The sequence below is a fragment of the Mesoplodon mirus genome, assembly GCF_964341445.2.
Source record: "Mesoplodon mirus genome assembly, chromosome: 2".
Classification (NCBI taxonomy): domain Eukaryota; kingdom Metazoa; phylum Chordata; class Mammalia; order Artiodactyla; family Ziphiidae; genus Mesoplodon; species Mesoplodon mirus.
The window spans coordinates 168,545,083-168,567,300 of record NC_138977.1 but is presented as its reverse complement, the minus strand read 5'-3'; the positions used below and the strand labels follow the sequence as shown (position 1 = coordinate 168,567,300).

Below are 22,218 nucleotides of genomic sequence, written 5' to 3'. Positions count from 1 at the left end.
ATTGGGCTGCATATGCTGGTTGCAGAATTTTCTTAACGTTTGGACCTGAATTTATGTCTGGAAATGAACAGACTGCCTCTGTTGGAAGTAACGTAGATGCGGGCCATCCGAATGGGAAAGCTGTGCCTTCAGGAAATAAGGGTCAAGTGTCCTGTGAGCCCTTTCTGTTTCATTGGCTCTTTCCTGTTAGGTTTTCCTCTGGAGTTTTCTCACGAAGAGCTCCAAGTCTACATGTAGCCTAATTTATATATTTTTACTAATGTTCCTGGACCTTAATCATGTTAAATAAGCCCCATAAATTTCTTTCTAAGCTGAAAAAAAAAAAAAAAAGAATTAGCTGCGTGGGCGAGTCTGCTAATCTCTCCAAGACCCTGCCCTTACCTGTAAAAGGTAGAAAACCCCCTCTCAGGGCTGTTGTAGAATGCAGTGAAATGTATAGGAAGATGCTTAGTACTGACCCTGGCACTTGGTAAATTGTGGTGGCAACTCTGATTTCCTTGTCCAGGCTGGATAGCCCTTTATCAAGTCCTGAATTCATGGCCTTTTTTTTCCCTGGCTGGAAAGTTTATAACTACAACTTTAATTTTATTAATAGATATAGGACTTTTCAAGTTATTTGTTTCTTCCTGAGTGAGCTTTGGTAGTTTGTATCTTTGAAGGCATTTGTCCATTTCATCCCAGAGTTTGAATGTTCCAGTCCCCGGCATAAAGTTCAAGTGAAAGTAGGCCTGAGGCTCATCTGAGAAACAGCCATGAATCCACCTGGCCAAGGTGGAGCACCTTAAATTCAGTTAGAGACTCACCATGTGACACTGGAATAAGGAGACTGGACCAGAGTAGGGGCTCCTGACCATTTCCGATTACAGCCCCCTCCAGGTGAGGAAAGCGATGTCCCTCTCCTGGAGAAGGATATCATCACACAAAAATATGCATGTACTTTCAGAAGGTGTCAGACCCCCTGAGGCTGGTCTGAGGATCCCTTAGTGCCCCACCCCAAGGTTAGGAAAAGTGATAGCTGATGGTCAAACACGCTTTGTGCCACGGGCTCTTCTGGACATGGATTAACGTGGTTCATCCTTTCAATAACCCTATAAGGTAGCCACTGTTGTCAGATGGAGAAACTGAGCAGAGCGCAGCTCGCACAAAGCCATGCAGCTAGGAAGTGATAGGCCGCGGAGGGACACAGGCAGCCTGGCTCTAACCAGTGTTCTCCTAATCCCTCTCCCATCCTGCCTTCTCACCCTGGACCGCTGGTCTCCCAGCTCTCAGAGTCCACAGCGTTCGGTAATTCTGATACAGAATCTCAGCCTCCAGGCCTACCCACCTCCCCCAAGTGAAAGGAGTGTTTTCTGGGACTCCTCTCCTGAGCTGTCCTCCACCCCTTCCCCCAGAAGGCTGCCCTTTGTGCTCAGGTTTCTCCTTCATGGAATGCTGGGGGTGGAAGGTACTGAGAAGAGGTTCCACAAGCTGGACCCCACAACTCAGAGACCCTGGATCTCCTTCCCACTGTGTCCTGACCTTAGATTCTGCAGGCCACCCAGCAGAGTGGGGAGAAACTCCAGTGCCCTAGAGGTTCAGTCCCTAGAGCCTGGACAAGCCTAGCTGTGCTTCCACCCCGCCCCACAGGCTGCTGGAGAAGGATCAGCAAGCCCAGCGGGCCCGGGAGGTGGAGATGCTACGCCAGGAACACTGGAAGGAGATGCAGGCCATGGTGGCCGATTTCAGCAGCGCTCAAGCGCAGCTCCACGCCTGGCTGGCTGCCCTGGAAACCGAGTAAGTGAGGACTTGGCCCCAGGTTGGGAGGGACTAGTAGATGTACCATTTTATTAGGGGGACCTCATCCTAGTGTCCCCAGGACTCTGCTAGTGTTTTTTTTTTTTTTTTTTTTTTTGGCTGTACGCGGGCGTCTCACTGTTGTGGCCTCTCCCTTTGCGGAGCACAGGCTCCGGACGCGCAGGCTCAGCAGCCATGGCTCACGGGCCCAGCCGCTCCGCGGCATGTGGGATCTTCCCGGGGCATGAACCCGTGTCCCCTGCATCGGCAGGCAGACTCTGAACCACTGCGCCACCAGGGAAGCCCCCTCTCCTAGTTTTAAAACTAGAAGTCCCGAGTTCCAGAAGCGCCTCAGTTCCAGGCAAACTGGGATGGTTGGCCACCCATCTTTTTATGAGACTGCATTCCCGTCTTGTGCAGGGTACTGGGAATCTGTGAGGAATGAGCATGGTTTGACCCTCACACACAGAAGAAGATCAGGGCTACATTTTTATGAGCATTTCTGCCTTCTAATGTGCATCATCTCATTTAATCTTCACAGCAGTTCTTCAGGGTGGAAACCATTGTTCCCATGGATTGATTAAGAAAGCAAGGGCCCCTCATGCAAGCATTCATTTATTCATTCAGCAAATATTTGTTAAGGGCCTACTGTGTGCCTTGCACTGTTTTAGGCTCTGGAGTTACAGTGGGAATAAAACAAAGACTGTGCTCTCATAGCACTCACAAATTCTAGATGGGGATTCTGACAAAGAAATAAGCAAATAAATATTTAACTTCATATCAGGTAATGAAAGTACCTGAAGGTACTAGAAGGAAAACAGGATCAGTGTCTAGAGTGCCAAGGGTGGGCAAGGAGGTGACATTTAAGCATAAAGAGGAGAGAAAATGAGAGAGCCATCTGGACGAAGAGCATTCCAAGCAGCCAGAACAGCAAGTGCAAGGGCCCTGGGGCCCGCCTCCCAAGACCAAACAGCCAGAAGGCTTAAGTAGAATGAGTGAGAGAGTGATGATAGGAACTGAGGTTAGCAAGGTAGCTGGGAGGGGTGGAGGAGATGCTGCGCTGAGCAGGAAGGGGTTTGGGTGTATTCGGATGGAGTGCACTGGGAAGCCCTTGTAAGGCTTTGAGCATGACTGACATGGTCTGAGATACCTTTTAACAGGGTCACTTCTGACTGCTGAGAGGAGAAGAGACTGGGAGATCGGGGTTAGTGGCAGGGAGATCAGGTCAAGCAGCACTAAGTAAATTTAAACGTCACCTGTCTGACCCTTAACTTGTGCTCTTAAAAACTGTCCTCCACTGGCTCCAATACAAGGCAAATCATCCAAAATCTGGAGTGGAAGGCTTTACCAGCTACCATCTAATGGGCTCTTAGCATGTGCTGGGCATGCATTATCTCACTGAATCCTCACAACCACCCAGTTTCATGCCCATGTTAAAGAAGGAACCGAGTCTCATGGGCAAAATGCCCAAGATTACATAGCTAGAAAAAAGCAGAGCTGGGATAAGAGCCCAAGTCATCTCACCCCAAAGCCCTGGCCTCTTATCAACTACAGTCAGTAAATCACCGGCAGCCCTTACCCTCTCTCCCCCACCATCCGGAGGTTATTTCTCTCCAGCTTCACACTGAAAGCGTGGTGGTACCAGCTGCCCCGCTGCTTTGCAGAACTAGCTAATGCCATGCAGGCTGCCTGCAGGTGGGGCGGGAGCCACATCTGTATTGGCATAACCTGCTGGCCTTGGCGTGGGTGGAGACGTTTTCCGGCTGAGGCCTCTTCTCCCAAACTTCACTGGTTCTTGAAGCCCCACTGCATGTGGCATCAGTGTGCACACACAGGCCTTTGGTTTCTGGGCCCTACAGAACCTGGGGGAACTGACAAGTGTCAGACTGGGAGTTGCAGTCCTGGGCTCCACCTGGAGCTCTGCAGCCAACTCACTGGGTGGCCCTGGGCAGGCTCTCTGGGCCTCAGTTTCCCCTTTGGTGAACAGAGAGTGGCCAGCCAGGCCAAGCAACATAGCAGCATCCCCATCACGTCCACCTCTTCTCCCTCCTTGTGGTTGGGTCATTGCAGCATGGTGGCTAACTGCATGCCTGCTCCAAACAGACTGAAAGATTCCGGAGAGAAGCCAGGAAAGGGGGAGTTGAGGCCAGAGGATGTTCAGCTCACAGGCCGTCTGCAGACCCGCTTGAAGGAGAGGGAGGAGATCATCAAGCAGCTCACGGTGAGGCTGTCCGGGGTATTCGCTTTAGCCTAGCACTTCCATGGGTGCCTAAAACTGTAATCCTGCTAACCCGAAAACCACCTTACAAAAGGTCCTTGGTTATTTTTCCCCTATCATATAAAAAAATACATGCTCACTAAAAAAAAAATTAACACAGGAAAGTAGAAGGCAAAAAAAAAAATCACTCTCAAGTCCCACACCATCTGCCTGATGTCGGTATTGGTTTGGTTTTTTTAACCTACAGCATTTGGGAAAATCTAGAATGGTTTGCACCTCACACTCATGTTTCCTCACACTTTAACCATTGCTTTAGGCTTTTGCCCAGCCTTCCTGTGCTCCAAGCTTTGGTTGAAAGTTCTCTGTAAGCCAGCTCCCAGTGGCTTACATTCAGCTCTGGGGACTTTGGGTGATACACTCGCTCCTGTCAGCGTTGCCCACGTGGGTCAGCTAATTAGCCACATCAGAAGTCCAGCCTCTTCCCACCATCTCTACCTTCACCACCTTCACCACCTTCACCAGGTCCGGGCCCTGCTGCCTCTCATGCATGATGGAGAGTCCACTGGTCTCCCCACTCACTCCAGCCTCACCCCACTCGGTTGACCTCACAGCGACCAGAGTACTCTTATAAAAATGTAATTCGGACCACAACACGGCTCTGTTCAGGACCTCCTGTGGCTCCCTGTCCTTCTCAGAGTAAAATCCATGGTCTTATGGTAGCTTACACAGCGACACATCCTCCCACAGTACACACGCACACTTGTATCTCACACCCATCCTTGCACCCTCCTGCTCCCCAGTCACATTGCTTCATGTCGAGATGAAGAGGAAAACTTAACCACCAACTGAAAATTAGATGATACTAATAAGGAATTGCTTGTTTGCCAAGTGTGACAAAGGTATTGTGGTTATGTTTTTTTTTTAGAAAAGAGTCCTTATCTCTTAGAAACACTTATCAATGTTTTTTTTTGGGGGGGGGTTTGGCTGCGTTGGGTCTTCGTTGCTGCGCGCGGGCTTTCTCTAGTTGCGGCGAGCGGGGGCTACTCTTCGTTGTGGTGCGCGGGCTTCTCACTGCGGTGGCTTCTCTTGTTGCAGAGCATGGGCTCTAGGCCTGCGGGCTTCAGCAGTTGTCGCACGTGGGCTCAGTAGTTGTGGCTCGCGGGCTCTAGAGCACAGGTTCAGTAGTTGTGGTGCACGGGCTTAGTTGCTCCACGGCATCTGGGATCTTCCCGGACCAGGGCTCGCACCCGTGTCCCCTGCATTGGCAGGCGGATTCTTAACCAGTGCACCACCAGGGAAGCCCTCAATGTTTTTACAGATGAAATTATGCAACAACTGGAACTTGCTTTAGAAACAATACAGCAGGAAAGAAAAAAGTGGAGAATGACACAGGTAAAGAAGATTGGCCATATAGTGATTGTACCTGGGTGTTTTTTTTTCTTTGTCTTAACTAATAACTTTCTGCAGTAGATTCTGCTCAGATCCTAAGAGTACCTGGATCTCTGACTTCCCTACGGCATTCCAAAAAGGCTCTCCCTTTCCTTCACAAGGGGTGCTAGGGACACAAAGTCCCCAGAAATAAAGGTGCTTCCTCAAAGCTTCAGTGGGTGGCAGCTTGATTCCCACTGACTTCCCCTCCCTTCCCTGCTCTTTCCTCCTCTCTGTAGTCTGCTCTCACACAGCCATCTTCCTTCAAATTAAACTCCGTATGCTGGGTAGTTAGGCTCATTTAGACTCAGTTGTATTGTTTTTCCAGGAGGAGAGAAGATTTCACTACACAGCATTCCCCAGCACAGTGTCCCATCGGAATCGGTCCTTCTCTTTCAATCCTCGCCCAGGGTATTTGACCCCTTCCATGAAGGTAAATTGATCCTACTGGTTTCAATGCATTACATAATTCTGATGGCTTTGTTTTTCCCAAAGGTAATGGCAGCTTATTTATCAACTGTCCGGCATTCATTTAGAGGAATATTCATTGAAAATAAGACCCCCAGGAAATAGTCCAAATTATTAATAAACAGTATTTATATCTGGCTAGGCAGATTATGTGTTTTTTATTTTTATGAGTTTTTTGAATTTTCCAAACTTTTTGTATATAAATGTGTCACTCTTAATAATGGCTATATCTGGGTGATAGGAAGGAGAGAGAGAAGAGCAAGAATCCTTCACTGTAACTTTTTTTCCTTTTATAAAAACTTTTGGAATTTATTACAGTGAGAATATTCACATCCAAATCTCTCATCTGCTATCACAAAATCCTAAAGTGCTTAAAAATTTGTATTTTTTTTGTAACTCATAGGACAGTAAACCTAACCCAAGCTGAATTCATGTAAGCTCATTTATAACTTTTATATATCACTCTCGGTGTGACAAAATGTAAGTTTCACTCCAGAAATATTAATGTGTTTGAGGACAAGGTGGGCCCAGCTTCTGCTGGGGATGTTATATAGCCTTTTAAAATCTAAAACAAGATTTTAAATTAAAAAACACATTTGTCACCAGAAGTTTTGGATAAGAGATTGTGAGCCTGTGTTTTTTTAAAGCACAAAGTGGATTGGAAGAAAAAATGCTTTAAAAAATAACATGTAAGTTATTGCCTCCTTGCTCATATAATTTCGGTTGGGCAGGCCTTAATCTACTTTTACAACAATGCCTCTTTGGGTGGTACTAACAGGCCTTTCCTTTAATACCAACAGAAAAAGAAGATGGAGGAAGTGCCCAGCCGAGTGGTCAGTGTGCCAAACCTCGCTTCCTATGCTAAGAACTTTCTGAGTGGCGACCTGAGCTCCAGGATCAACACTCCTCCGATAACTAAGTCACCCAGCTTGGACCCAGGCCCCAGCTGTGGCCAGCCTTACAAACCCACCCCATCGCTAGATATAAAAACTGCCACAAGGTAGGGGGCCAAAGCTATCATTCCATTTTCCCATAGTCAGGAGGGAAATTAGTATTCCTTTCTGGTACCTGTTAAATACCCAGCATTTCGGCCAATACAAAGGGTAACGAAACAAGCCCCGCCTTGGACAAATTACAACCCAGCCAAAAAGGAAGATATGTAAGAGAAGGGAAATAGGTCATTCTTTAGAAGAGGCACTATTCCTGATACCAAATTCCAGAAAACCTTTTTTTTTTTTTTTTTTTTTTGTCCCATGGATGATTAGACAGGGGACATTGTATCACTTAGCTGACCACTTCAGAGTGGATCACACGGAAGATGGACTCATCATCTGGCCTTGAGTCTGGATTCAAATTCTGGTCCTCCTTGTTCTTAGCTTGCTTGGCTTTGGGCAGCTCACTTGACTTCTGTGAGTCTGTTTCCTCACCTCTAAAATGAAGATAATACAGCACCTACCTCATTAGACTCATGTGAGACTGAAGGAATTAATCCATAGGACATGCTTAGCACAAGACCTGGCACAAAAGCATTCAGTAATTTTCCACTATTATTATTAAGGTTATTTCTCAAGATTCATTGTATAATCTTGTAATTTTAAGGCCTCTTAATCTGTGAGTTTGGTTGATCATGCATGATGATCTCTGATACTGCCTTATTTTTCCAGAAGCCCTTGCAGCATGCTTCTCTTCCAGAAATGTTTGATTTCCCCTTTGTTTATTGATTCCTTCCTGTCCAGCCTTCCCTTCAGAGCAAAATCTTTAATTCTGGGCTTTGAAGTTTGCATTTCTGAAAGGGCCCCTTCTGAAATGTTCCTTTTCCAAAGGCCTGCCCGCCCAAGGCTATTTGGACAAATATGAGTGTGGAGCTGGAAGGACTTCCTGTCAGTCACTGAACGAGTCCAGCCCTTTGTGTCACAACTGAGGACACTGAGGCCTGGAGCCCCAAGCACACAGTCTATTAACTGCCAGAGCCAGCCTGATTGGCCACAGTTCATCTCATTATCACACACCTGTTTAAAGCTGTGTTCCCACTGTTTGTTTTAAAGATTTATTTTATTTATTTTTGGCTGTGTCAGGTCTTAGTTGCGGCACGCTGGACCCTTGTTGAGGCGTGCGGGATCTTTTGTTGCAGCACGCAGGCTTCTCTCTAGTTGTGGCATGCGGGTTTTCTCTATTTTTTTTTCTTTTTTTCTTTTTTTTTTTATTTGTAGTACATGGGCCTCTCACTGTTGTGGCCTCTCCCATTGCGGAGCACAGGCTCTGGACACGCAGGTTCAGTGGCCATGGCTCACGGCCCGGCCGTTCCTCAGCATGTGGGATCTCCCTGGACCAGGGCACGAACCCGTGTCCCCTGCATCAGCAGGTGGACTCTCAACCACTGCGCCACCAGGGAAGCCCTCTCTCTCTAGTTTTGGTGCACAGGCTCCAGGGCGCGTGGGCTCTGTAGTGTGCGGCATGTGGGCTCTTGTTGAGGCGCCGAGCTCAGCAGCTATGGCGTGCAGGATTAGTTGCCCCGCAGCATGTGGGATCTTAGTTCCCTGACCAGGGACCAAACCCGCGTCCCCCGCATTGTAAGGCAGGTTCTTTATCACTGGACCACGGGGGAAGTCCCCCCACTGTTTTATAAGAAGCTTCACAAATGCAGTTAGAGACCGTTCAGACAGGTATACACTACTTTCTTACCTACCGTCTCCCCTTTTCAATTTATTAGGCTAATTTTACAACCTCATTGAAATGCCAGAGCACATCAGATAACTTTTGAGGAAGCCATAAAGTGTAATACTGTATTGATTAACCATTTCTTCTTTTACCTGTTTTTTGGGGGGGGGTTTATTGTTTAATTTGTGCCTGAAATAAAGAGTACATGTTGCAAAATATGCCTCGTTAGTGTTAAGTGAAACAATGGAGAACCTTCTGTTTTCAAAACTGGAATTAGATGCTCCCTCTCCATCCCCATCCTTCACAACTTGTTTCTAGCTCCCTAATATTGGCCCATCACGTTCCAGTATCTTTTTAAGAGTAAAGAAGCAGTTATCTTTCCCTGAAAAGATGGTAGAGTATTAAGTTGTTTATTGAATAATTTTCAAAACCATCTAAGAAAACGTTTTGTTTGTTTTTAGGACACAAGATGATGAAACAGCCCAACCCAAAGAAGTCCAGCAGAAGCAGGGCTCAGCCCACCAGGAATGGTTTACCAAATATTTTTCTTTCTAAACTGATCCTGAAACTGATCATAAAGTGGATATTTGAAACACATTTCTTTTGAAGCATCTGATTGAAGGAATGAACTAAAAAGCCAACCAACCAAATAACTTGCTTGTAATATGATTTACATACATAGCTAAAACAAATTCTTGCATTAACATTTCATACTGTTTCATTGTGACATTAAGATAAAACAAGCCAGTGTTATCAGAAAGTGCCCATAGGGAAATAATGTTACTGATGACCTACCCATGGTATTTCTGGTGTCCATAAGATTGCAATTTGCATTGCGGAATATCAGACTTTGTGATTTCCATGGTCTACTTTTAAAGTGGTCTCATTTTCCTAGGATGCTGGTCATTTTCACTTGAGAAGTGTTTCTATGTAAATGATATAATTCCAAAATACACACGTAACCTCAATAGGTAGAGGAATAAAACAAAGCTCAAAATAACCAGGAAAGCCAATTTTAAAAAACCAAAGAAAACAAAACTACTAGGAATGGACTACACCTTGGCATACTTGGATCAAATATTTTGACTTCCTAGGTCCAGGACATGAAGAAGATTATAGAGGGCATAACACCTACCTCAAAGGGGCTTTTTTAAGTTTAAGCAAAATATGGGTAATGATACTAATCATGAATTGGAATTAAGCCTTGCCAGGATTTTTCTGTGAATAACTGAGCCTCACCCCGTCATACATCTCAACTTCAATGACTGTAGCATCAACTTGGTCATTTGTGCTGGTTTCTAGATTATTCTTTGAACTGAAAGATCTACTGAACCTCTAGTCTTGCCTCATGGTGCATTGCTTCCCCGTTGCACGGATGCTCAGCAGATTAAAGGGAACTGGGAATGGCCATTCACAATGCTGACCTCGCTGGCAGCCCACGCTGAGCTGTCTGACCCTCTGATGGAGCGGTGCAATTTGACAGGAGTCAGTACAACTTTTAGTGGTCAAAATATGTTCTCAATCCTTTGGTGCTGGCCCAGCAAGTGGCCCATAAACAGTTGTCTATTCTATGCACCATCAAACCTTTACTCTTTGAATAAAACTTTATAAAACAACTGGGCAATAAAAAGAGTTGTGACTTGTATTGATTTTCCAAAGAAAGGTGAAATTAGATGAAGGCTGAACTTGGATATAGGAAGCTCACATTAACCTCAGTCAGATCATCTTCAATAAAACGTAGCTGCGGTGCTCTGTGACCACCTTGAGGAGTGGGATAGGGAGGGTGGGAGGGAGGGAGATACAAGAGGGAGGGGATATGGGGATATATGTATATGTATAGCTGATTCACTTTGTTACAAAGCAGAAACTAACACACCATTGTAAAGCAATTATACTCCAATACAGATGTTAAAATTAATTAAAATAAATAAAATGTAGCTGCTCACGCACTTATGTCATTTTGAGAGAAATGTAATTAAAACTCAGACTCACAATTTAAAAGTAAATTTACTACCTAATCAAAACACATGGCCCAATAACATAAATTTTTAAATGCAAATATTTGTTACTATCCGTGTAACATGCCATATTATTTTTCAGTATCAAGTAGTTTTTAGTTTTGTTACCTGCTTAGGGTGAGCATTGTAGGATAATGTTTGTGTTTTAAAGACTACATACAGGTAGTTCTACTTTTGTTTGTTGAAATATTTTCCCACTACTGTGCAACTCCTGATGACTAACAAAGGAGACTGCACTTTATACTACTGTCCTTTAACTCAGCATAACACATGCTACAGGGATAGAATTTGACTGAGACCCCACATCTGTCTTGACTCCTTTCTTGCTGCAGGCAAGTGAAAGATCATGTTAAATTTCTAGGTTACATGCAAACAATTGTGTCTGTTAAGTAAAGCTTGGCATGCTTCTATCATTTTTTTTCTTTAGGACATATTCCTTGAGTATTGAAGTAAAGCATCAAAGGATATGCCTAGGCTTTTTGTGTGATACTACCAAATTACCAGAAAGTTTCTAGCAATTTACACCTTCACCAGCAGTGAATGAAATTCTACCTCTCTGTACCCTAGATAATATTGACAAGGAAACTTGAGCGATAAAACATTATTGTTTTCTCTTGCATAATCTGGTTCCATCCATCTCTCAAGAGCAGAGTGGTCTAGAGATGAATGGGGATGGCTTGGAGGTAACAGCAGACATGAAGAGAAATGAACCGATTCAGAATTGATTTAGGAGGGAGAAACGACAGGATTTGACGATAAATCTCTTTAGGCATATATATTATGACAGAGAAGAGGAATTAACATATTCCTGGAGCAAAACTGGAAAGGAACATTGTGGCGAACTGTTTCTTAATTGGGGGAGAAAAGAATGAATTCACCCAATCAGCGGCTGCACACCACATACCTGAGTCCTTACTCCTGCTCTGCATCAGTGCAACATCCAACACAGCAGTTGCAACTGAGGCTACTTGGTATATACTCATTCTCCAGCCTCTCTCTGGATTCTGCAAGGGCAAGGCTGGGGACGTAAATGGAGTTATGATGGGGACCGGCTTCCTAGCATCCTTTAGATTTCTCAGGATAGCACTAATCTCCACCATTACCCCCAAGATGCAATACTGGTTTTGATCTACGTCCTACTAGCTCCTCATCTGTCTGTTCTCCCCCTGCGGGAGATAACCAAACATGCCCTGGGCACTCACAGTGGCCTCTGAGCATTAAACAGTTATTTTGTCATTGTCCCTTTGCTGAGAGTCGAGACAGTGTACTGCTAACCTGCCAACTCCACCGTTCTTATATGCAGTATTCCCCCTTAGCTTCCAAATGTTCGAATCCGTGCACTGACTAAGTTCCCTTCCACTGGGACACTTGCCCAGGGCACCACTGGTGCGATCTTCAATAACTGGGCCACCCTCTTGAGCCAGTGACTGTACCTCACATACCCTCAGGACGGGTCTTCCTTGCCAGTTGGACAGTAAGCAAGCCAGTCCCCAACCCCACCCTCTTGCCTGCTCTCTCAGGCCACGTGCGTGGCAGTGTGTCAGTTGGGCCCTCCAGGACGCATACCCCGGCACAGCTGGAGGAACAGAACACCAGAAACCCACCTATAGTTGGATGAGTTGGCTTTACTACTTGTTGGACACAGGGAGAATGTCCATCAAGAATGGTGGGGCCTCAGAAAAGAGGGTGTTAGAAAGAACCTACTCTAAGATTTTGGCATTGGTTGGGTGATTACCAGGAGGGTCTAAAGCAGCAGGGATTCATTCTAGATTGGATGCTGTCAGAAAGCAGGGGCAACTCTATGACTGGGCGTCTTAATAAATCTTATCTATAGGAAGGGCAGACCAGAGATAAAGCTGTAAATGGTTAAAAAAAAAAGAGAGAGAGAAAGCAGTCACTTATCTTTTAGCCAGGAGAATGTTTGGTATTTGGGGGGTGGCACAGTGACCTTGGTTTTTTTTTTTCCTGTGCTTAGACAAAGTTGTGAAGTGGTTTTGGTTTGTCTTGCTTTACTATGGTCTCAGAGCAGCTTTATCTAGGAGGCTGGTATCCTGAGAGTGCTTCTGTCCCGTAGGAGAATAACATGGCCAAGCAGTGCTGGGTCGGCGTCCCATGTCAGGGGCAGGTTTCCGCCCTTCTCAGGGGAAACACCTGTGTTGAATAAAGGAGAAGCAGCGGGAGGCAGGAAGAGCCTTCAGATTTTGATGGACAGTTGACACCTGTACAGAGAGCCAAGGAAGATTTGGGGAAGAGGCTTAGACAGCAGCAGAGTTCGGAGAAAAAGCCTCGGCCAGGCTGAAGAGCTCCAGAGCAGGGACTGCCCATTAGAGGGGTCTGTGTTGGGCAGAAATGACACAGATCCAGTATCCCCACTGTGCCTGGTCACACCCAGGAAAGAGCATGGCCTTTGAGATAACTGAGCAGGGCTCCTTCGTGGCCTCCAGTGGCCCAGGACCAAACCCTCAGGAACGTCAACATTTAGAGGTTGGGGAAAGGAGCAAAGAGAAAAGAAAGGGAGATGTGTTAGAGAATAAGAGAATGAGTTCAAATAAAGAAGATGATGAAGTGTCACAGTGAAGCAGCTGGGAGCCATCGCAAGCACAGTTGGAGCTGTGGAGCCGCACGTCACAGCCTGGGGGCGGGGAGCGTGGAGGAGCTGGAAACTGAAAGAGGGGCCGGGAAACGGGGCAGCGCTTAGGCATCGCATCGCGGCAGGGAAGACCAAGAATTCTGTGAGCTGCAGGGGGCAGAGAGCCCCCAAGGGGTTAAACCCTAGAGAAGGCAACTGGCCTGGACCCAGATCATTTGTGGAAAGGTTCATCTTATACGGGGTAAGGGCTTCAGCAGATGGACCAGGAAGCAAATAAAGATGCCCTGAAGATGTGGGTTGGTCTGTCATCCTGAAGGAAGATGAGGGAAAGTCCACCTGATGGCTCATTATTTTCTCCTTGAAGGAGATGGCATCCCAGAGGGTTTTCTGTTTGTCAACCAGCAAGATGCCACTAAAAAGGAAAAAGATATTTACAAACAGAAAGAAGTGAAATGTTTACGTGGCAGAAAACTTTTGAATTTAGTAAACAAATGACAGTAACTGGTACACACATTAATTCAAAATATTTTTACTAAGCACCAAATAGAATAGTTCCTGAACTTTCCACTAAGAGCCTCTTCATTACTGAAAGAATGCCTAAAACGTAATCAATTTAGTTAGCTTTTTAATCAAGAAATCTACAGCTGCCAATCAGCGCTTCTAATTGGCACGAGATGACCAGGTTAACAACCTTGAAATCAGATAATGTGATTGAAAACAACTTTTAAAAGCTTTAACTATATACTCTGAATGAGGGAATTCAATGACCTCCGGCTGTGTACCATACACATACGCACACAAACAAAAATAGGTACTAAGTTATTATGTATAAAAGATAATAAGTGGTCTCTGTATATTCAGAGGGGAATAATGCCTACCTCTCATGAGGAACAAAGAGACAGATCACTAACTGCAGAGGGAAAACCAAGCAAGGCTGGCAGAAGGGAGAGGAAGTCCTGTGTCCTGTGGATACAACGGAGAGCACTTTTGGAGGCTGCAGAGACCAGGTGGCGTCCAGGCCAAACTGGAGCTTGAATGGATGTCAAGGTGGGTGGGGTGGGGCCTTCAAGGCTGGAGGAAAAGCAAGCCAAGACTCCGAGTCACAGAATTGCTGCCTGCTTAAGAGACAGTGCAGCACTGGGTGAGGGAGAAGGGCTGTAATCTAATGAGGGAATGTGAACAACAGAGAGGGGAAAGCCTCATCCAAGGAGACCAGGCACAATGCCGGTCTGTATTTCTCAACAGCAGACCAGGCACAATGCTGGTTTGTACTTCTCAACAGCGGTTCAACACAGAATCTGAGGTGGCCTGTGTGACTGACAGAGGGTAAAGTATCTTCCCAAACACTGAGTCTCCCATGCACCCTGCAGCCAACCTCCCACCTCGAGGCCCCAGTCCCTCGGAATCAACACCACCCATTAGCAAGAAATTCATTAACGGAAAAATCTGCTCCAAATAGCAGAACAAACAAACCTCAAAACTCAGAGATGATCACAGCAAACTTTAACCCTCATACTTCACCTATGCCCCTACTGAGAGCAGGGTCCGCTCTGTTACTTAAACTGATTATTGAAGAAATGAGTATCACTAGCATAGCACTGCTCCTACCCTCCCCCACAAGTACATGAACACTACACAAAATATAAACTCACCCCAAATAAACGTCAACAGTCACTTAAGGGTACTGCTGGAGTCCGACAGCACTCGTTACTGCAGTACCGTGACGGTCACTACACTCACCTACGATATTATGATCCTCTTCCAACCTATGGACAAAATATCCTCAGTCGGAGGTTCTGGAAGTGTTGCATCGTTGCATTAGACTCCTCTTCTCTAGGTAGTTCAGTCTTGAAAAACAGCAAATTTACTATTCTTATATACTGCCACTGATGGGTAAATGATCATAAAAGGCCTACAACCAAAATCCTCATCCTTTGATATGCAGATCAGATCATACAAGCTTTTCCCCTCAGATCATACAAAATAATCTAAAACTGGAAACGGAGAGATAAACACTCATACAAAAATAAAAATAATAAAAACAAGCAGCAAAAACCAAAAACATAAAAAGGAATCTGTAAACGGCATCATATTAACAGTCTTAAATTTTGCTAAAGACAATATACTTGGTTTACCAAAGCAATAAGCATTTTATAAAGTACTCCAGAAATAACGCTTACAAAAATAGGGGGAAAATTTTAGATGAGAGCGCAAAACTAAATCATCTCGCCCTCTGGCAAAGAGTTCTCCCAAAATGTCATGTCTACAAGAAGTGATGTTTGGCAAAACTGTGTCTGGGCTGACTCAGCCACCAGCTCATGTTCAGGTGGCTTTTCCTCAGGTTTGCTTCATCGGTGCAGGGATATTTGCAGACGCCTGCTCGAGGTAGGCCAGGGAACCCTGAGGGATGTCGGCTGGCTTTTTGTGCTGCATGTTGATGTCCTCCAGCACCTGCTGCCAATGTCTCAGTTTTGTTAAGTGCTTCTGGACCAGAGCATCCTTTCGCTGTAATTCGTTCCTCAGTTCCGAGACATCCTATAAACAAAAGCAATGAAGTCAGAGTAAACTCACAAAACATGAACATAGTTTCTGATTAGTTAAGAGCACTAAGAAGTAAATTCAAAACAGAGAACCAACTGAACCATAGTAGGCTGATTACTCTGCTTGGCTGCATACTTTGAATAACCCAAAGCAACTCTTCTCATGAAAGATGCCTGCTTAACAGTTTTTATTTTTAATTCATGTTCTTTTAGTAAGTAATACACACATTACAAAATTCCAAAGTACCAAAGGACAGCCAAAAAGAAGTCAGTCTCTTTCCCATCCTGGTCTCCAGGCACTCAGGATATCTCTCTATCCAAAGGCTACTGTGAGAAGGATCTAAAACATTGAGAATCTGAAACACACGTTAACTGTTTTAAAAGAATCCACAGCCACTGTTCTATCATTTCAGATTATTAAGTGTTAAAATCTCATTTTCAAGAGCTTTTTAATGAGTAACAGTATTAAAATCCTGTATTAAGACCTGGCTTTGAACACACCTAGACTGTCACTCAGGCATTCAAATCAGGAAATGATCTGATATGGTGAACTGTAAGAATATCATCTTCTTACCATTCACCTTCTCAACAGCTGGTATCAAAGAATAAAATGAACATTTTGACTAATTGCTCAGTTTGTGGGAGGAGTTATTTTAAAAACTGCTAAAAAAATAATCATCCTAATTTAGTATTTCCCACTGGGGGCATCACTGTGTTTTGGGCAGGAAGATTCTTCCCTCTTCCACACTGCAGGGGGCAGGCCCTGGCCCTATCCACTAAATGTCATTAATGACAACCTCAACACACTTCCAAATACCCTGGTTTCAAACAACTGAGATAAATAAAATCCTGAGTTTCAAGGAGCCTGGGACAGAACATTTGCTTTTTGGTTCCTTGAACAAAATTGCCTAGAGCCCTTCCTGTGTGTAAGGCAGCAGGGACACACAGATCAGTTCCTGTTCAAAATGAGCTTATCATCTACATTAATGCTTTTCAACCTTTCAAGCAGAACCTTTTCTTTTTTTTTTTTTCTTAAAAGAAAAATCTTCCATGAAAGCCAGTGTATGAAACGAGTAAAAGCCGAGAGCTGCTGTGTTTGAAACACTGCTTTCCACCCCTGACACCCAGGTCCAGGTTGTCATGAACACTGACAACCAACATTTTACATTCAAGCTATGAAGCCCCACTATAACTAATGCGCAAATGGAGCATCTCATTTAAACCATAAATGGAATTTTGACAACATTTGCTCTTCCTTAAACTTAGAGAGAGAACTCAGCTTGTACCTCTTTGATAATTTGCTCTGGTTTCTGGACAGATAACTGCAATCTTTTTTGTAGGAAAAAACATTCTGTCTGTCTCGCAATATCTAGAAATTTCTGGATACACTGATCAACACCTTAAAAAAAAAAAGACCAAAATATTAAATTAAGGAAAACACTAGACACATATATCTCTCTCATAAATCAACAGTTGGAATATCAAAACAGCACCTTCTTGTAGATGGAATCGGGGATTTTAATCCTGCCCACAGCAATATTACTGACCCCAACCTCCTATGAGTTAAGCAACATTAACTAGCAGACAATCTTTTTTACCAGGTGAATAAGAAACCGAACTACAATGCAAAAGTTCTTCTGAAGAAAGACAATCCAGAGAGCCAGCAATTAACATCATGATTTCCAGTTAAAATGAAACATTTAAAACAGTACAAAGAAATCAGAAGTGCCTCTCCCGGGACAGAACTTGGGTGAGGAAGGGGAAGCAAAAAACTTAGTTCTTTCTTTAGTTTTTTTAAAAGACATAGAGGATTTTTTTTTATTTACTTATTTATTTATCTTTGGTTGTGTTGGGTCTTCGTTGCTGCGCGCAGGCTTTCTCTAGTTGCAGCGAGCGGGGGCTACTGTTCGTTGCGGTGTGCAGGCTTCTCATTGTGGTGGCTTCTCTTGCTGCGGAGCACGGGCTCTAGGCGCACGGGCTCAGTAGTTGTGGCTCACAGGCTCTAGAGCGCAGGCTCAGTAGTTGTGGTGCACAGGCTTAGCTGCTCCGTGGCATGTGGGATCTTCCCGGACCAGGGCTCGAACCCGTGTCCCCTGCATTGGCAGGCAGATTCTTAACCACTGCACCACCAGGGAAGCCCAACTTAGTTCTTTAAAAAGCAGTACACACTATTGGTCTTCTGCGTCTTGGTACCAATAGGGAAAGCTCATTCATTACAAGTGGCTCATTATGAGTGACATAAGATGTCAATAAACTGAACAAAGAACCAGCAGTATATAGAGATTACACAAATCTTATTCCCTGAAAAAGTTCTCTTAGGATACAAGCGGGACTGAAACACATCAAGTGTAAAATCAACAATGAGGGAATTCTTACCAGTTCGAATTTCTTCCTGATCTGTACCACTGACATAATCCTGACTCACCAGAGAAGCAAAACAAGCCTGTGTGATCAAAACATATTACAAAAGAAAAAAATGTCATTCACACATCAATAATCTTACTTTAGAGTAAGAAATAACTTCTCTCTATGGAAAACGAAGGCTGAGCCGAGTCTCGCGAGAAGACTAGGTGGGTGATCCAGGTAGCACCACTCCGCATCCTTTTCACTTGGCTAATTCCCAATGCCCGCCTGGGTTTCATGTTTTCTGGGAAGCCTTCCTTGACAGCCATGCCTAGATGTGCTCTCAGAGTATCCCGGGTTTCTTCTATCAGAGCACTGATCCCACAGCACAGCAGCTGCCTGCCATTTATCTGTTTTTTCCACTGCACAGTCACGAGCTCCTTGAAGGCAGGAACTGTTTTCTGTGTATTCTTAGCACCCAGGACAGGTCCTGACACATAACAGGCTCCTTCACTGTTTGACAAATATTCATCAAGCACTTGCTATCTGCTACCACTGGATTAGCACTACAGATAAAATGAGAGGAGAGGAGGGCAAAACAGGTGTTCTCTGACTTCATGGAGCCTGATATAGTGTGCTACAAAGAGCAGCAAGGCAGGGTCGATGCGGAAGTGATGTGTAAGCTGGGGGAGGGACCTGGAAGCCCAAAGAGAAAATGAAGAACACAAGCAGAAGGTCTCCTGTGGCCAGAGTTAGAAGAGATGGGTCTGGAGCAGAGACGTGAACATGCAGAGCTAGGAAGACCACAGCACCTCTTGGGCTATCCCCACAGCCACAGGTATCCACTAAAGGGTTTTAAGCATTAGGGTGCTGGTGGTCAGCTGCAGACTTCCTTCTACAGGGCCAGTGTTTCAGCAAGAGCTCATGATGAGAGCCACCTCCCCTCTCAGTGCTAGATGCTGCTCTAAAACTTCACCTGTCCCTTTCCTTTATGGTTTAGCCCCACCCCAAAGGCGTCTCATCCTCCTCCCAGACGGAAGAGATTTCTGTTCTTTAAATCTGTTGTCTCCAAACTTTTGAATGTACACCCCATCAACAAAAGCATTTTGTCCACGCAGCCCCAATAACACGTTCATTTACAAACTATGTTTATCAACTACTCTGCTATTATATACAGTATAAAAGTCACACAACTAGGATTTAAAATGTAGAAAAGGTAATTCCGGTTACAAGTTATTTTATTTCCACACGTTAATGGCTCATCTTCCACTTTAGAGACCACAGGGAGCCGTCTTATTTCTAAGCACTTATTTTGTACCTCTCCTTTGTCTGCTATCACTCCCCATCTTCTTTGGTACAGGGTTAATGCTTAAGCAGAACTCAGAGTTAGGGTCACCTCTGCCTCTCTCCTCACCCCCCAGCTTTCCTCCCCCTTCCTCGGCCCTGAGTACCAACTTCCCCACAGTAACTTTTTTTTTTTTTTTTTGCGGTACGCGGGCCTCTCACCGCTGTGGCCTCTCCCGCCGCGGAGCACAGGCTCCGGACGCGCAGGCCCAGCGGCCACGGCCCACGGGCCCAGCCGCTCCGCGGCACGCGGGACCCTCCCGGACCGAGGCACGAACCCGTGTCCCCCGCACCGGCAGGCGGACTCCCAACCACTGCGCCACCAGGGAAGCCCCACCCACGTAACTTTTAAATAACTCCTAGCTCCAAAAGTCCCACTACTTTAGGACCGTTTAAGGGTGGAACCCAACGGAAAGGATACAGGACATAGGGGTGGACGCTGCGCTCCGGAGAAAAGGAGCACGTACTAAACACGCAGGGACGCGGGAAAGGATACTCAGGGATGGAACCAAGGATGGGGTGGGACGAGAACAGCCCACTGAAAACCTAGAAGGGCCCCACGGTTGGGGGTAGATAAACTTCAAGTCCACGTGGCTCCAGAAATGTCAAGTTTAGGCATCTCCGCCAGCCAACCAGAGGAGAATTCCGGCCACCATTCAATGTGGAGACTAACGCAAGCGACTTACGTGCAGGTATCGCCGAAAGAGAGAAGCTGCGCACGCGCAGCATACGCTTCAGAAAAGAAGGGAGGCTGGGAACACAGACGCTCACGTCTTATCTTACCTCGAACGATGACTCCAACTCGTCCACCAAGGTACTGTTAGAAGTCCTCGGAACGCCTGGTGTGGCCTGAAGAAGCGAAGCCTGGGCCAAGAGTCCCGGCGGGGGTGGTGGGGGTCCCGGTGGCTGCCCGGAGAACATGCCTCCTAGCGGAGCCGCCATTTAAGAGGCTCACTGCGCCTGCGCGGGAGCTGGGGCCCGCGGGTCACGTGACATGGCCGGTCACGTGACGGTGTTGCGTGCACGTTGGCGTCTGTTGGACGCCCAGGAAACCTATGGTTTGGGCCTTTGGGCCCTCTTTGTTTCCGTCACGCAGGCAACCTGGCTTTTACTTTTGCTTTTTGAACTTGAGAATTGAAGGCGTTAAGAGGGTTTAACACAGCTGTGTGGAGAGCAGAATCAGTAACTACGGTGGGGCGAGCCCTCTGGCGGCGTCAGGATATTCTTGTACCAGCCCCGCCTTTGCTCTCAACTCTTGAAATGACTTTGGCCCAGGAGCTTTCTCTGGGCTCGGTTTACCCGTTGGTAGAAGGGAGGTGCTCATTCATCCCACAAACATTTATTGAGAGCGCACTGTGCCAATTACTAATCCAGTCACTGTAGCGGGAATAAAGAGGAAAAATGTCCCCTAAATTTTCCTTTGGGAGATATAGGTAACAAAAACGACTTAACATTGTTGAGGCTCCCTGTCTTATGTGCTGGGAGCTATTATGGTTACATCAAAGAAAGTCACCGTGCTAATCTTCTTTTAAAACATTTGCTTATTCAACTTTTCAGAAGCTAAATATTTTTTCATTATAATTATCTTTACAGTTATCATCCAGCATATCTGTTGAGCCTTCCATGTCCCGGGCTCTATTTACTGATCTGAGGGTTATAGCAATCACCCCAAGTTTCTGCTCTTGGAGAGTTTACCATTGTTTTGTGGGAGAGAGACCAATAAACATGTACATATATAGAGTGAAATCATGTAGAGATAAGTGCCAAGAAGGAAAATAAAGTCCAGTAAGGGGATGACTAATGATGGATTTTATTTAGTTTTTTTTGGCTGCACTGGGTCTTCACTGCTGCATGCGGGCATTCTCTAGTTGTGGTCAGCGGAGGCCGCTCTTCGTTGTGGCGCAGGGGCTTCTCGTTGCAGTGGCTTCTCTTGTTGCAGTGCATGGGCTCTAGGGTGCGCAAGCTCAGTAGTTGTGGCGCACGGATGGGCTTAGTTGCTCTGTGGCATGTGGGATCTTCCCGGACCAGGGATCAAACCTGTATCCCCTGCGTTGGCAGGCGGATTCTTAACCACTGCGCCACCAGGGAAGTCCCAAGTGATGGATTGTAGATGGGTGGTTGGAGAAGGTCTCTCTGAGGAGATCTGCACTGGAGTGACTAGAGTAAATTTTAATTAGGAAAGTTTTCTAGACGGGGGGGCCTTGAAGAAGGAAACTGCCTGGCATATTTAAGGAGCTACAGAGAGGCCAGCGGGGCCAGAGTGAGAGAGGCAGGCAGAAGTAGAGAAAAAACAGAGACTTCCCATTGCCAGTCAGGTCTCAGATCAAAAGTCACCTTCCCAGCGTCAGTCTGATTGGACCCACACTCCCAGCCATTTCACCCTGTTTAATTTTCTTTACAGCACTTGAACAGTTACTTGAAATTATCTTGTTCATTTTTCTTCATTGACTAAGTTGCCTTGCACACATGCACACACGCACACAACACGTGAACTGGAAAACAAGATCTATGTGATCAGGGCCTGCCTGTCTTGTTCACCTGTATTCCCAACACCCAGAACTGTGCCTGGCGTAAAATAGACATAATAAATATTTAATTGAACAAAAATAGAATGACATGAGGGAACTAGTGTACTCCAGCAGTTCTCAAACGATTTTGGACTCCTTTACACTCCTAAAAAATTATTGAGGACTCCAAATGTTTTTGCTTATGTGGGGTATGTTGGGCAATATTTACCTATTAATTAAAAATAATAGGTAAATATTAAAAACAGAATTTTAAAAATATATTCATGTAAAAATAAGCCGATTATGTTAACATAAATAATATTTTAATTAA

The 22,218-nt window shown here is 45.4% G+C and overlaps 2 protein-coding genes across 5 annotated transcripts in view; one reads left to right on the top strand and one right to left on the bottom strand.

The window, feature by feature from the left end:
- FAM184B (family with sequence similarity 184 member B) overlaps positions 1 to 13,581 on the top strand; it is a 124,367-nt gene extending 110,786 nt beyond the window's left edge. For all 4 annotated transcript variants that reach the window (XM_082600785.1, XM_082600784.1, XM_082600782.1 and 1 more), the window contains 5 exons: positions 1,627 to 1,773; positions 3,877 to 3,994; positions 5,748 to 5,852; positions 6,688 to 6,887; positions 9,007 to 13,581. In XM_082600785.1, coding sequence (XP_082456911.1) covers positions 1,627 to 1,773; positions 3,877 to 3,994; positions 5,748 to 5,852; positions 6,688 to 6,887; positions 9,007 to 9,100 — 664 coding nt within the window. In that variant the 3' untranslated portion in view covers positions 9,101 to 13,581. The remainder of the gene's footprint in view (positions 1 to 1,626; positions 1,774 to 3,876; positions 3,995 to 5,747; positions 5,853 to 6,687; positions 6,888 to 9,006) is intronic.
- Positions 13,582 to 15,279: 1,698 nt separating this feature from the next.
- On the bottom strand, positions 15,280 to 20,336 carry MED28 (mediator complex subunit 28). Its single transcript, XM_082600828.1, has 4 exons — positions 20,164 to 20,336; positions 18,070 to 18,136; positions 16,980 to 17,092; positions 15,280 to 15,688 (listed from the first exon to the last, which is right to left on the bottom strand). Exons 1-4 carry the CDS (start codon positions 20,320 to 20,322, stop codon positions 15,491 to 15,493), a joined length of 537 nt encoding a protein of 178 aa, XP_082456954.1. The 5' UTR covers positions 20,323 to 20,336; the 3' UTR covers positions 15,280 to 15,490.
- Between the last annotated feature and the right edge of the window lie 1,882 nt (positions 20,337 to 22,218).

Bases quoted from the DNA above. Each gene is read 5' to 3' on its own strand.
- MED28 (XM_082600828.1), bottom strand. From the start codon at position 20,322: ATGGCGGCTCCGCTAGGAGGCATGTTCTCCGGGCAGCCACCGGGACCC. The intron at 17,093-18,069 runs GTAAGAATTCCC...TTTTTTTTTAAG, and splicing joins TCAGGAAGAAATTCGAACTG to GTGTTGATCAGTGTATCCAG. The intron at 15,689-16,979 runs GTACAAGCTGAG...TTTTGTTTATAG, and splicing joins CAGAGCAAATTATCAAAGAG to GATGTCTCGGAACTGAGGAA.